General features: G+C 40.0%; 1 protein-coding gene across 2 annotated transcripts; it reads left to right on the top strand.

The window, feature by feature from the left end:
* The first annotated feature begins 24 nt into the window (after positions 1 to 24).
* slain1a (SLAIN motif family, member 1a) lies at positions 25 to 15,358 on the top strand. 2 transcript variants are annotated; one of them, XM_020652588.2, is made up of 9 exons: positions 26 to 583; positions 3,570 to 3,706; positions 8,188 to 8,304; positions 10,260 to 10,370; positions 10,583 to 10,732; positions 11,652 to 11,981; positions 12,872 to 13,060; positions 13,205 to 13,544; positions 14,459 to 15,358. In XM_020652588.2, the coding sequence occupies exons 1-9, from the start codon at positions 129 to 131 to the stop codon at positions 14,532 to 14,534; spliced, it is 1,905 nt and encodes a 634-aa protein (XP_020508244.1). In that variant the 5' UTR covers positions 26 to 128; the 3' UTR covers positions 14,535 to 15,358. The 2 variants fall into 2 exon arrangements, with proteins under 2 accessions (XP_020508246.1, XP_020508244.1); XM_020652590.2 differs by lacking the exon at positions 12,872 to 13,060 and having other exon boundaries at positions 25 to 583.
* The last annotated feature ends 483 nt before the right edge of the window (positions 15,359 to 15,841 follow it).

Genomic DNA, 15,841 nt, shown 5'->3' with positions numbered 1-15,841 from the left:
CGTGTGTAGTAGCTTTAAACGGGGAGGGGAGGGGGGGGAATCTGGACACCCTCTGAATTGAATAGGACCCTCTGCAGGCAGGCAGGCAGGCCGTGCATTTTTGCCTCTCTCAATGTGCTTTTTACCAAATGGAAGCAGAGGTGCTGAACCCCCAGATGATGGCAGACGTCAATGGCAACAATAAAATCACCAACGCGGAGCTGGAGGTGTTAAAGCTTCAGGAATTGGTCCGAAAATTGGAGAAGCAAAACGAACAATTGCGGACCCGAGCGAACGCTGTAAACAATTGCTCCGTCGGCCCTCATCTCCAGACGTCGCTGTCTTGTCTACACATTGGTGCGCCGTGCGCGACTGACATTTTCTCCAGTAAATATGACATTCTAAGTCCGACACTGTCGCATCTTTTCGCCCCTGCCGGACCCAGGGGTTCACCGGAGGAGCCGTTCGCCTATTTCCAGCCCAGCTCGTCGTCTCCTGAGGCTGCTGGGGAGGACAGCGGCACCGAGGGAGAAACAACTGTTTTGGATGAGGTTGATATTTTGGACCTGAACGTCGTGCTCCCTATAGGAGAGCCTGATAGCTGGTAACTACTCTTGTTTCTATCAAACCACTCTACTACAGCCACATATGGTGGATTTACACTGTTAAATATCTGACGATGTGTTTGTCTGACCCTGAAAAATGCCTCACATGCAACTGGATTGTCAATTAGCCACAAATTTTGTGACATTATGTGAAATTCTACCCTGTCATGTATCCCTTTATTGATTTCATTATTGATTTTTTTTTCTCCTGGTGGTGTAGACTTGCACACACCTTTTGCAACAAGAGTGAATCTTTCTAAGAGGAGCAAAATAACAAAAGAAAAAACAGATTTGCCACAAGCCTTGTGCATCCCAGAATGCACTGTGTGCATGCAGCCAAGGTAGGCTGAGATGAAATTAGAAACAATGACCCCCTTCAGCCTGTGATCAAACAGCTCGGCTTAGTGTGTAGTGTGTAGTGTTTAGTGTTTAGTGTTTAGCCCCGGGCTGAACTACTTTGAATCTGTGTATCTGCAGACTTAGGTAGCACACACACTCACATGCTGACTACTGAACCGTATCCAGCTTCATGTATCTGAAGTGATGATGTGGAAAATGTAGCACACCACTGAATACAGTGTCTGTGTATACAGTAATTCCCCATTGAACACAACTAATTGACCCCAAGTCAGTAACACCATGACATAGTTTCAGAGGGAGAGACCAGTTCTGCTTTGCTCATATACTTGGACATTGAAGTGACACAATTTTATTTTGTTCGTTATAAGAATCAATCATTTCTTTGAAGCACAATAGGACATCATTAATTTAGCTTTCTTCTATATTATAGTATCTTTTTCATAACAATTCAGATGCAGACAGTTTATCAGAATCAGAACATACAAGGAATTTGACTTGGTGTATTGGTGCTAAACAATTAACAGGGAAATAAAGCAGAACTAGCAACAACTTCAATAATACAGTATAAGAAGCTATTACAATATATAAAATAGAATAAAAAAATGTAAAATATAAAATATAAAAAACACAAAATGTACAAAAGGTGCAATGTAGGAGCTGTGCAGTGGACTATGAGAAAAAAATCTTAGCTTGTGTAACTACTCACAGAGTGCATGTAAGGAAGATAGTTTTTTTTATTTTAACCTCTTTGTGAACTCTGTTATGTTGTTTTTTGTTTGTTTGTCTAAAGCACAAGTATCTAGGGAATTATTCATCATTTTATTCTGTACAGTCTCTTAGTTATGCTCTTAATTAACTCAGTGTCCAGTCCAAAATCCCCTGTCATGATGATGCTGTCACCACTTGATTTGTTACACTGTTGGTGTCATAGCTTCTGCTGTTTCCTGTAAAATGGCTTTTGCTTTCCTGGAAATTTGAACTGCATCGGTTTACAGGCAGTTTGATTTTATGACCCCCTCTTCGCTTACAGCCAAAGAGTATCTGAGAAATAGTGCGACTGTTAAACACATCCCTACAGATTTAGAAAGATGCTCTGAGAAGCACTCTGTAGAATAACACAATTCACCTGGTTGGACATTTTCCTTTGACGTCAAACAAAGGGTGAGAATCTTAAGAGCTATAATAATGTGTTATTGTGGTTTTACAGGGTTGAACATTATATAAATGTGAGGATTTTTGACAAGCTGTTATCATTTCACTGCTTCTCAATTTAGAAAAGATAATGATTAGTTAAAATCTGGGGATTACATTCAGGGAAAATACAAATATTTGATAACCTATTAAGTGCCAATAGCCAAGTCACACATTGTTAGCATTTAACCGATTTCAAGTTTACATTAGTAAACTAATACACTTCCTACAAGAAATCCCTAAAAACTCCCCGCCTACAACCACTGACTCTCATCCTCTTCCCTCGACACTTCTATGTTGTATTGTTCTCTTAGTTTTTGCTTTGTTTTTTGTTGTTTCCTGTCAAAGCGTCTTTGAGTATTTAGAAAAGGGCTTTATAAATCTAATTTATTATTATTACTCTTAGCTATAGCTACATTATTGTTAGCTAGAAATAGCTTTTTTATAATTTGTAACAATATCCTAATTATCTTATTTCCTGTCACTCCTCAGCTATCATATACAGATAAAGACAAAAAAAATCCCTAACAATAATCTTAAAAAATAAAAATATATAAAGTTAGCAAGCAAATAATGAAATAGTAACTGTAGCTCAGCACTTGAAATAGTCAATACTACTTTTTGCTAAGCCCACCTTTCGTATTTCAAAGAATAAAAACCATAAAGTAATGATAGCTAGGTTTTGGTTAGATGCTAAAGTGTAGTGTATCACCGTAGTTTAAAGGCTTAATATGCGATTTTTCACACTTAAATGTAGAAATCAAGTATATCCTCTGAAAATAACTCTGTGAGTCATGACTGTCTACAATGGGTGTAACACCCGAGTCCCACTGTCTGTGATGTTTTCAGAGTTTTCAGAGTCCTATCTTAACTTTGTTTACATCGCCAGCACGGCCGGCTGACTCCTCCCCTCGTGTATAAAAGTTGTTTAATTGAGGGACTAGAGAAAAGAAGAATAACATACTGTACTCACTGCTTAACTGTGTTTCTAGATCACGCTCATTTCAGGTACATTTACATGCAGTGTGAAGATACCAGCATAATAAAGATCGCTAGCATCAGCATGCTAACACAACAATGCAGCGCGAGTTGTTTTGGTTTCATGCTGGTGCTCAAGGGCGACATCTACTGGATCAAAAAAATCACATATAAAGCCTTTGAAGGTTATCCAGTTTTGGTTTTAACTCCAAATATATGCCATTGAACTTCACATATGGTCATTTAACTCCAGAAAAAGGCTTATCTAATATAACCTTAAGATAGCTTACATTACCATTCGCTATAAATTAAAAGCTTTTCTATTTTATGTTATAATATTCAACGGTGATGATAGCTAGGTATCTGTTTCATGCTGTTGTTTCACAGTAGCAGTTTTTTTTGCCTTTAAAAGCAAACTGGTTTTTAAAAGTCTGTGTTGTGTGTTATGTGCTCCAGGTTGTATGTGTGCCCTAAATCCAAGCTGCACGGTGAGAGTGTCCTCAGCCCTCTGCAGTGGTGCAGGCAGGTACTGGACCACCCAGGGCCCGAGGTGGAGCTGGCCAGGATGACCCTCTGTCACCGACTGGACCAAGGTACAGTGTATTCACCACTGTCAGATTAACAGCCCTCCATCTAGTTCCACATCTGGACATCTGTCTCTCTATTTTGCTGACATGTGATCGTAAGCTGTGACACATTTTTCGCCCCGCCAAGTGTCTCCACGTGCGGCAGGATTTCATCAACAGTTTCTGAGCCGTGGGAGCGATTTTCTCTGCTCCCAGCTCTGTTGTAACTCCACATTTGACCGTTTAACTCACTCTCATTAAATTTATGGGATTTTAAATACCAAAGCTTCCCACAGAGCGATGTTCTGTCCATGGTAGAAGAGTTTGGAGGACTCCCGTTTACACCTACCAGCGTCTCCAGAGAACAGTGAAGATCAGTCTGAGGGACTTGTTACTCTGCTTGATTATTAAAACACGATCCATTTGAAGAACTCCCGCTGTGCTGCTGAATGGCATTACACTGCGTTAAGTAGAAGGCAGTGAAGAGAGGATTAAAAAGCTGTGGTGAAAGAATCACCATTACACTACTGCATCACCACCACCAACAACAAGTGGTTCTTTACATGTGTTTTCTATCTTTTAAATTGTAAAGAAATGCTGAAGTAGCCTAATCAGAAGAGATTCAAACTTATATATGAGAGGAAATAAGTTCAAGGTATTCATATTCACTTCTTGCTGAGATCAAAAGATCCGTGGCCACGCTCATGTCTGTATGTTGAAACTGTAAATGAGCCAGCAACCGGTTAAGCTTTCAACTGAAGGAAACTGGAAAGATTTGAAAGATACACTTTGTAGCAGTGTCTTTAAAAAAACGCTTGGCTGGTTGGCGCAGTGGTTAAGTTAACTTTTCCCGCACATTCCCCACTCTCTCTCTCTCTCTCTGTTCCTCATTTCCTACTCTATCCACTGTCCTATCTCTACAATAAAGGCACAAAAAGTTCAAAAAGAAATCTTAAAAAATAAGGGCGGCTAATAAGGGGCTGAATGAGACTACAGGGGTTTCATGTTAAATGTTAAAGAGGTCATATTATGGTCTTTTTGGGGTTTGTATATTTAATCTATGTATCTACTTTTGTACGTTCACAATCGCTAAAGTCCGAAAAAAGTGTCTGTTTTCATGAACTGCTCCTCCTTGCTCCCTCTACGCTCTGAGTCCGTCAGCTACACTCTGTTGAGCCCACACTGTTAGACCCCACGTGGGCCAAGTCTGCTCTGATTGGTCTGCCGATCCGCTCTGTCGTTATTGGTCAGTTGCTCAGCACGCTTCTCGGAAATTTCAACATGAGCGGCAGGGCTTGCCACAACGAGCCAATGGGCTTAGATCAGTGATCTCACACTGACAGTGACGCCGCACTGACACATTTTAATCGAGGGGGGCTAGAACCGAGCGTTACATGCGGCTAATGCTACAGCTAACAGGAGGAGGTAGGAGAAGCCGCGTTTCCGTGGACTTTGAATTTTTGCACGTAGATGTGCCTAAACATGCACAGGACGCTTGGAAAACACACTAAAGAGCAGATAAAACCAGAAAAAGCAGAATATGGGACCTTCAAATAAAACATCATCACACCGAGTACTGACAAGTTGGAAGCTAAGTTGTTGTGGCCTTGAATTCACAGTTCACCCAAAGCTAGCTTTGAAATTCTGGCAATTCCATTTACATATAAAATTAAAAACAATAGAATTGATTCATGTTTTCATTATCTCGTTAAATCAGGGATTGGGCAACTTTGGTCACAGCAAGGGGCCACATTCATTTAATTCTCACTGCCAGAGGGCCAAATTGTAGAATACAAAAATTACAATCAATTATGTCTCAAATTTATCTCAACATATACCAGTGATCAGATATTATTATGGACATATTTCTGGTTTTCACTATTTCATGGCAGATTTTGTCATCTTTTCTTCATGTTTCCAATTAATTGATATGTAAAAATTGACCTGAGGGCCACATTGAGGGTTGATGAACCCAATAAAACATCCCATTCTCTCGATGGGATCTGAGCAATGCTAACTTTAAAGTCAGCCTATAAAAATAAGTAATCTATAACCCCCCCTCACCCCCTGAAAACCACGTAACGCACACTTAAGAGTTTGTTGTTTTTAGTTTTACCAACATAGCCAGATATTGCGGTTTTTCCCCTGGTCACATCTTTATGCTAAGCTAAGCTAAACACGTTGCCATACCTACAGCGTCATAATGCATGGACGGACATGAAAGCGGTATTCATCAGGTCGTATAACCCTCGACAGGACAGCAAATCAGCGTTTACTATTTACAATTAAAAGCTCAATTATGTTCAAATGTTCATACAAAGGTCAGTGTAAGCAGTCCTTACATTTTCCTGTCAAGCTAACAGTTTCACCAGTAATAGAAAAAACTGCCATCTCCACCTGAAAACCTCTTTCACCTGATATGATCTGATGATGATATCCTAAATTAGATTTCAGAACAAAGCTGACACAGCATGCACAGCTACACAGTAATCACTACTTCAGTGTACAATTATACCTGCACTTATAAAATATACTGGAACATTTATTTTGGGTTCACAACGTCTCGGGATGTGTTGGATATGATATTAATATGCACATAACCAGGTTACTGCAACAACAAAACACACACACACACACACACAAGTGTGCTACTGAATGACATTCCCTGCCAGACCCATTTTTAGATTTGGTGCTTTTTGCTGTTACTACACTCATGCACGGGCAGGGATATGGTTACCATAGAAACCACGCTAATATTAACTAGGATTTTCGAGGCAGATTTGACCAGCACTCGCAGCTCAAACAGCCTTCACAGGAAGCTCTTGTGCTGCATGAGTATAAACTGTGTGTGTGTGTCCTTTCAAGCTATCCATATAATGTAAATTCTTTGTATCCAAACTTTGTGTATTTATTTGTGTTTGTTTGGATATTCATCGGGGGGGGGGGGGGTTGTGTGCAGTTCAAGGCCCCGCTTCTTTCTCTGCAGCCGTATTCAGTGAAGGTTGGCTCTCCTCCCCAGGGTCATGAATACATCCTTGTCTCTGAGTTTCAGTCGCCGTTGTTTGTGTAACTTGCTGTGAATGCTTGTTTTTATCCAGCAGCGGTTGAGCCTAATTGTGTCAGGAATGCCAAAAGCTCCAATCTGTCCGGTGTGTGCCGCTCTGACTATCAATTAGAGGGGATCGACTCAGTGTTTACAAACCAAAACACACATTATCAAATTATCAAATTATCAAATTATCAAGTCATATCGCTCCTTACAAATGAACTCACTGTTTGTCAGCAGTAAGCGGAGTATCTGTTTCAAATGCAGCATCACAGGAGTAACAGGTTTATACGTTGTGATGAACTTTTAGCATTAATTAAGGATTTATTGATCGTTAATGAGGATCCATTAGAGCTGACTGACAAAGCCTGGTAACCCAGAATTAATGGATTTAATCATTCAATTAATCAATATTATTTGAATAACACCTAATCTTAATGAAATGACTCTTTAAATATCGAGCAGGTTTAGACCGTTCAAAATTTTATCTTAATGCTCGAGTCAAGAACGGCTCAGCTTGCAGTTATTTTTTAATGACGTCACCAAAAGATCATTCATTGTTTCATTATTTTGTTGTTTAAAAATATATTTTTATATTTTCCTGTTTTTTTTAGATTAAAAAAGGTTACATCGCCAAGAAAACATGAAGGAAGGAAACGACTTTTGTTTATTGAGAACTTGAAGATTCTTGTTGGGTTAATAAATCAGACTGGTCACACCTGATTTCAGCCCTCACGATCACTCTCATGACTTTCCTGGAGGTTTATTTATTGATCAATAATGACTTATTCTTGATCTGTCAATTATTAGATTTAATCATTTGCTGGTGTTTTGTTTTCAGAAGTAATCTGTGCATGCTGACGGGACAGCCCTCTGATTAAAATAGTCTTTTATTTTTTGGTTTATGATCATGTAATGTCCAGAAGACAAAGTTTGTTTTTCCTGAGATAGAGAACTTCCTTCCTTTCAACCTTGAGATGAAATTATTACAACTATGACCTTACTCAGTCATTATTTATAACACAAGTTAAGACTTTTAAAAACCTTAAATGCAGTATATGTTATGAACATACACAGCAAGTATTCATTTGAAGCAGTGTGTATGAAACCTCCACATCCTGAAGTAGACCGTAGTAGATCAAATTCTGATTTTGGGAATAGGATGAGGCCTACATGTTCAATCCCTGCTTATCCTCAAACGCCTCCAACAAAAAAAAAAAATCTGTAGTTTAGCCCAGTAAGCCGCAGTTGAAAGCCAATCCTCGTCTTACCGTATCAGACACTTGTATCCTAGCCATGACCCAATCATTTAAAACATCAATACTGATCTGTCAAAAGCAGATTAGCCTTAGAACAGACTGGGTAGAGATACAACCAAATGTATGTGTATGTGTTTGGCAGTGTATATATATGTGTGTGCGTGTGTTGACTAACATGTCCTTCCCTGCACTCTTGTGTTTAGCCAAGCGAAGGCGAGGCGTCTCCTCCGTCCGTCCTTACAGCTGCATAGAGGGGCTCTCCACCCTCAGCTGCCCCGTCCTGCCTTACTCTAAACCTGCTGCACTAACAGAACCCCCAGGTAACACAAACATACACATATCATGCATATGACTCCTGCTAACCGTGACAGTCGATCTGTATTCTGATAGGCTTGGAGGATTATAGATTATAGATTATTTAGATTCTAATAGGGACGAGATTATAAATGTCAGAGTTTCAGTATTTGTCAGATACAGTTGCACGCACATTCTAAAAATAAACTATTTGCCATCTGTAGATCAGATATCATCAACATGTTTCCAGTTTGCTGTGAGCAGTTTTTTCTTAAAGTGACAATTGCAAGAGAAAAAAAAACATTTTGTCATTTTGGTATTTTTTTATAGTGCTGCAATAATTAATTGGATAATAAATGGTATTTTTCCCGTATTATTTTGGTCATTCTGTAACCCAAACTTCCATCATTTTAATTGAAAGGCTTTCATAAGTAGTGTGTATTCTGTTTTTGATTTAGTCACCTTAGCTGTAGCTATGCCAGCAGTGTGGCGTTCAAAATGGTTACTTTTTATTCATTTATTTAGGATAGGATAGGATAATACTTTATTAATCCCCAGAGGGGAAATTCGGGCGTTACAGCAGCACAGACAAGAAAGCTGAAAAATACACATTAAACAGAATAGATAAGATAAATAAAAATAAAAATAAAAACAGGGGGTATATACAGTACAAAAATGAATGTTGAAGTTAACTGGGGGGAATTGAGAATTGAGACAGTATTTGAAGAGAATGACCAGATAATGACAAGATAAGATTTATTTGGAACGATTAAAAAAATAGATGAAAATGAATAAACAAATGGGAAAAAAATCTGTATAAAATAAAAAAAATAAAAAAAGCCAATTTCAATATAATACACATTTGACTCGTTCGAAAAGGGATAGGAAGCAGCCTAGGCTTGTCAAGTCCTACCCCCATTCTTCACCATTAACAAATGCAAAATCCAATAAAATAAACTAAACGGACAATACAAAAAAAATACTCCAATCGAGCTATTAAGAAAAACAGAACAAAACAAAAAAAAGACAACAAACAAATGCTGGTCTGGTAGTTGGTCCACCACTTTTTGAAAAGTCTGACATATCTTAAAAACTTACTGACCCTCTGTTGTCACATTTTGAACATCCATACATGGTTCTAAATGGAGGAATCCTATCACATGATTTACCTCAGATCTTTCCCTCATGGCCATTGGCAGCTCAGATTTATCAAAGAGAATATCACCTGAAATATCTCAGCACCTACAAGCTGGAGTGGTTACATTTAATTATATGAAATGCCCCCCTTTTTTTTATTGCTGATTCGCAACATGCTAACATGCTAAATTGAAATGAGCATTGTAAATAAAACCTGCAGAAGGTTTGCGTGTTAACGCTCATTATGAACATGTTAGCATTTAGCTGAGAGCTCTTGTGGTTCTCGGTGCAGCCTCACAGAGTCACAAACATACAAAGACTTCTAGTGTGGTTCAGATTAATAGTCTGGACTTTAGTCTGCGTCTGCACAAATCTCTACAGTCACACAATAACACACTCATTGCTTGATTTTCTCCATCAAATATTACCCTGTCAATGTGGGGTCTACAATTGAGGCTAACTATCTAAAATTTCAGCCACCCATATAAATGCTATGTAACATCAGAGATCATTTGATTTCTCATTTTAAAACCAAATCTTTTCTTTAACCTCACAGTCATTTCTCCATTGCAATTCATAGTTGTAAAAAAAAGAGCCCAAAGCATCTGTTTCTTTCATAACCCAGATTCTTCAACAACCTGTTACTTGCAGTTTACAATCAGATTACAGCAAAATCTTAAGAAGAGATTATAAGGTTGCACCCTGAGACAGATGGATGAACGCAGCTCAAAGTGAGCGAGAAAAAAACCTTCTGCCTGTTTATCCATACATATGAACACGTTATATTAACGCAAATGTGCTTCGCTATGATCATTATTGAATCGTCTCTCTTTTTCCTTTGAAGCCCCGTTGCTCTCCTCTAGTCCGTCTTTTATCCAGCCGACTCTCCCGCTCAGGGCAAGCTGCAGTTTTGGTGACAGAGCACCCACCTTCCTATCAACTACCACTCCCCACAGTAAGACCCTGCTAACAATATGTCTCCTCCACACCGTCATTAATTTCTGCTGTTTCATCCTGTGTGAGTCACTGGTCATTAAATACAGGACACTTTTTTTTTTACTTCTGCCTGGGTCCTTTGTGTATTGATCCAAATCGATGCTTTTTTCATGGCTTTAGAAAAGTGACATCACCCGCAGATGAATGTGGTTTGTTTTTCTGTGTTCTTAGCCGTGGGTCGCCGGCATGCAGCAATCAGCCCCCAGTCTTCCCTGGACAGTGAGGTGGGTGTGTCAGAGCTGGAGAACGACTCCATCTCCATGAGCTACAAACTGCAGGACATGACAGACGTGGAGGTCATGGCACGACTTCAGGAGGAGAGTGAGTATTGAAATAACTCGTAGGTGCTACAGGGGAGGACCAGATGGAAAATATATCTTATAAATAGGACCTTAAGTTTGAAGTACATTGATTGAATGCATAGGAACAGTATTCATCAACTTCTTATATACTAAATATCAGGGGTGATAATATCAGTTCAAAGAAAATATACTTTTACATTAAATTTAGCTTGAATAGAAGTAAACTTACAAGTCTGTAAATCTACCGAGGTACAAGTAAAAACTTGTTCTCATAAAATGTACTTTAAATAATGAACACTGAGTAGGAATGTTGCTAGGCGACTAATTTCCTAGTGGGTTCCACAGAAATTTTAATTCACACTAACCAACTAGTCTAAAAGTAAGAAAGCACAATTTATTTGAATGCACAAAGTTGTATTTGGTTTGCAGAGTGAAGCTAACGTTAGCAGTACTAGCACCACCAGCCTTCGGTCCTTCTCGCTTGTTAACATCCACATGTCTGTTCTTAGGCATTGCTCCGGTCGATATGCCAGCTGAAAGTGACAAAGCCAAAATGCATTTTTATGTCAGATTTTTTTAGATCACAATACTGCCAAAAACGGTGCTGCTGCGATGCGATCTGTTCACTGTGTTTTCTTGTTTACATCCATGTAGTAGAGCAGGAAGAGTAGGCCACTTAACCAGAGCAGTTTCAGCATAACAACACAATATTCAAATGTACATTTTTGATGTATGACTAAAACTAAGGTATTGTGAAAGATGTTTTATGCTTTGTTATCTTCATGAGTTTATAAATTATGCAGCAGATTATAAAAAACTGTACATATATTTAATGAATAGCGGATGAGTGGCGCCACCAGAAGGAAATGTGTAGTTTCCTATATGACGCTCAGGTTGTTGTTTTCCACATGTAAAAAAAAAAATCTGTCACCCTTTAGGTCTCCGACAGGACTATGCCTCTACCTCAGCCACGGTTAGCCGTCGCAGCTCCAGCTTCTCCTTACACTCCCTCCGGCGGGGGGAGATGGATCTGGAGGAGGAGGACGAGGAGGACGACGTGTACGACCAGCTCCCTCCTCCCCAGCCTCGACTCTTCCGCACAGGGTCTATGCAGCGGGGGAGCCTGCCCCACTCCCACACCTTCTCAAGTATCAGAGAGTGCAGGCGCAGCTCCCTCACCCCTCAGTTTTCTCTCAGCGGACTCTCACAGTACTCCGGACCCTCCAGCCTGACAGCAGATACACAAACAGCATACAGGAATAGCACAGGTGAGTCCTCAATGTTTGAAAGTCCTTGTCCATTTATAGTTGTAACATCTCTAAATATCCATCATGACCACAAGGGTTCGCATTCTGTTAGTGAGATTAATATGAATGTCCCAATTCAAGATGAAAGCATCTTGATAGAATTACCCACATTCAAGATGTCCCAAAGTTTCTGACAAGACGACTTTAGTTTGTGCCAAGGAGGATTTAGAGAAGGGCTGCTGGTTACAGGATTTGCAGAACATCCTCAGTTAGGGTCAGTGTGTCAGTGTATTCTCTTCACTCAGTAACATGACTGGCTGATGTTGTGGTCTTAAACACGGGAAAAAAAAAATCTCATCCTGATTACTTTTTGCAGTCAAACATATCACTCATCAAGCCTTTGCAGGGGAAAATTTGAAAACAGGCTGTTTCTGTAGAGATTTCAGGCATTTTGAAATAACTATATAGAATAAAAAATAATTACGCTGATGGTCTTGTCTGCATTTGAAGGTTATATTGAGGCATCAGTAATGTCAGTACATTTCATAACCAGCTAAAACTCTTCCCACGAGCTTTAAATAAACTATTGGGAGGGAAAGTCTTAAGGATCTTTTGGGGGGGAGAAAAACACATATTTGCTTTTGTGCACCTAAGAAGCTGTAATTTTAAGACTTTATTTTGTATGTCGCCTTGAATAAAATCGTCAGTTAAGTGAATTTTAGAATTGTAGACCCACATAAGGCATATCATAAAATGTACATGTTGTAGTTTGACAGGAGAATATGTGAAGGATTTTATTTGTCTGACTGTTATTATTTTTGTCTGTCGATTATTCAATTCATTATGTAAATGTGACTGAAAAACTCCCAGTAGACTTGACTTCAATCTGGTTTGTTGATATGGTCACATAGACAAGCTACGGAGAAGCATGCCCAACCTGATCCGAGCTCCCAGCATGCCCAGTGTTCCCAGTATTCCATGCCTGGCTTCCCCCATCAACCCCCCCTCCCATGGCCCCTCCTCCTTGCCAACAATCTCCTCCCTCCGGAGTAGCCAGAGTTTTGACTCGTCCAATGGGCTCGCACGACTCCAGTCCTCCAGTAAGACTCTTTTCCACAAGCCTTTGAATTAATCAGCAAAACACGGCTCATTTGTATTCATGAGTGAAAGTAGAGCAACTGTTTTAGAAACTTCAAAATGCAATCATGTCGATGATATTGGACTCATTTTGCTCTTTGTATCAGTTCCCTCCCCAGGCCAGCTCAATCAGAGGGTCCAGAGCGTGGGGAACTTCCCCACCATGTCCCGACACCCTCTAAAGGCGACGGCCTACGTCAGCCCCACCGTGCAGCAGGGTCCCACCTCCACCCCCCTGTCCACCTCCATCAGTCTCCACTCCATCCCCAGCAGTGTCTCTCTGCCGCAGCCCCTCAAACCCAGCAGCAGCAGCAGTCTGCTTACTCAGCCCCTAAAAGCAAGCGTCAACCAGCCGGCTGTCCCTCGCAGCTCCCTTCCTCGTCCAGCCTCCTTTGTGGGGACAAGCGGAGTTCCTCGTCCGAGCAAAATCAGCCAACCCACACGCAGGTAGGAGCAGACATTACCTTATTAAGATAAAATACAATAAAATGTGTGTGTGTGTCGGGGGGGGGGGGTTTGAGCTGTTGGACAAACAAAATAAGATATTTAATTTTGTCACCTACTTCCTATGATTCCTAGATATTATCGCCATCAATCATTTTTTTCAAGAAAGAAAGTGATATACAAAAAATACTAACAGATTTTTTTAAAGATATCCAGAGAAAACAAAATTACTTATTAATCCCATCCTCAGAATAAATGAATCCCATCCTCACACTAAATAAATCAGCATCTTGTGTTAAATTGGGTCACACAAAGGCATTTAAAGTGCTTCTCCTTCGAGAGGCGCCATAGTTCCACAGCCCCGACTCAGTGAGCTGGACAAAGAGAGAGACGACGCTAATCTTCATGTAATTTAAACAAGAAATTATGAAAATGATACAAAACAACCTGATAAAAGAACCTACAGTAGTGATAGCAAAGAAGAATATATATTTGTGGTGTAATGGAGTCAAAACAAAAGTGTATGATAAGGATAAGAGAGCGTGATAGAGAATGACAAGCCAGCTTAGATGTGAGTATTTGTATGTGATATGTCGGTACATTAAATATGAAGCTACAACTAGATGCTGGTTAGCTTAGCTTAGCATAAAGACTTTGAAATAGAATGTAGAACCCACCCTGGCTCCAGCACTGAGGTGACAGTGAGTACGGGTCAGGAAACCTCACCATCATTTTCTTCTGCTCCAAAAATAATTGGAGAAAGCGTCCTGAACTTTCTGATGTGAACTGACAGCCGACTGCTGCTAGCTCACTTTCTACTAGTTGGGCTCCACCCACAAAACACATCAAACACCAAAATGTTCTGTCATCATTAATTAAAAAAAGGTTTTTAACCGTCTGTTTCTTTCCGCCTGCAGTTTGCTGACTCCTCCAAAGAGCCTGGCTGCCCTTAGTGCCCTGAGGGACGGCAGCTGGAAAGACGGCTGCTACTGAACCCAGAAAAACAAACACGATTCAAGAGGTGAACAGGGTAATGCTTCATTGGTCCCAAATGATTTTACATTTTTAGTCGTCAGGAGGGGCCAAAGTCTTGGGTTGAGATCCAAGATAGAGTGACTGTTAACATTTGTAAAAGGCGTACTCTAAATGACAAGAGTAAAGACTGAGGACAGAAGGGGTCCAGCAGGCTGGATCTGTACTCAACACCTGCAGAAACACAGACTGACACTTTGAAAACAACCTGGCAATATGCTGATAATCAGCTGTTAAATGTGAACTGGATCTTCTTTGATATGTTGTTTTTGATTGGTTGTTGTTGCTAGTTAAGGCTTTCATTCAACAGAATGAAAATTTCTCTCCAGTTAAAAAGGTAAGGGGGAAAAAAGCTTTTGTACATGCTTTTCATGATTTCCTATGACGAATTCTGCAATCATTTTTTGGGTCAGACTGTTGCGTCAGATATGATGTTGAACCAGGAGTTTTGTTACATCCTGTGCCTCTTTGAAAGTCGTGTAATTCATGTCACTTATATTTATTGGCTGGACCTCACAGCACTTTTTATCAGAATTATGTTTAACACTTAAAAATACATGATCTGATTTGTTTCTCAAGTACGATATGATGTTTGTTAAAGTGAGTGTACACACATTATCTTTTGGCTATCTTCTTTTCAATATTGTTTACATAAAAGCTAATATTTTAAATGTTCTCTGATAAACATAACCGCTGCAATGATATTGCACATGATGCTTTTTAAGGATGGCAAGAATCTAAAGAGGAGGTGAATTTTTTAATGTGAATAAAAGCCTTTCAAAATATGTGTGTTTTTGCTGGTTGTCTTTTCATAGTTCACTTTGTGGTAAACCACTGCAGACAGCACTGGTAAACTGACATGTTGACATATAATCCTCCTTTTCAAGAAGTTTAAATAAGTCTCAGAGCTCCCCAAAACATTTCTGTGAAGTTTCTTGTTATAAATCCACTCTGATCCTGTATTTTCACATGCCTATAAACCCCTCTATTTCAGCCCTGTTCAGAACAGGCCATTTCTGTGTCTATACCTTTAAATGCAAATGAGCTGTCTGACCACGCCCCCTCTCTGGAAGGGCTTGGTTGGCTCTGGCTTTCTTGCACCATGGCCGATTGTTAACGCTGGAAAGGCAGACTCAGAGGGCAGAACAAACACCAAGCTGTGGGAGTGCCACCCAACTGGGGGAGGGGTTACTGCCCTTTGTGATGTCATGAAGGGAAAATCTCCAAACGCCCTGTTTGAGCACACATTTCCTGAAAAGTTGAGCAGG

Source organism: Labrus bergylta, chromosome 13 (assembly GCF_963930695.1).
Source record: "Labrus bergylta chromosome 13, fLabBer1.1, whole genome shotgun sequence".
Taxonomy (NCBI): domain Eukaryota; kingdom Metazoa; phylum Chordata; class Actinopteri; order Labriformes; family Labridae; genus Labrus; species Labrus bergylta.
Note: the sequence above shows the minus strand (reverse complement) of the source record. Positions and strands in the feature narration are given on the sequence as shown.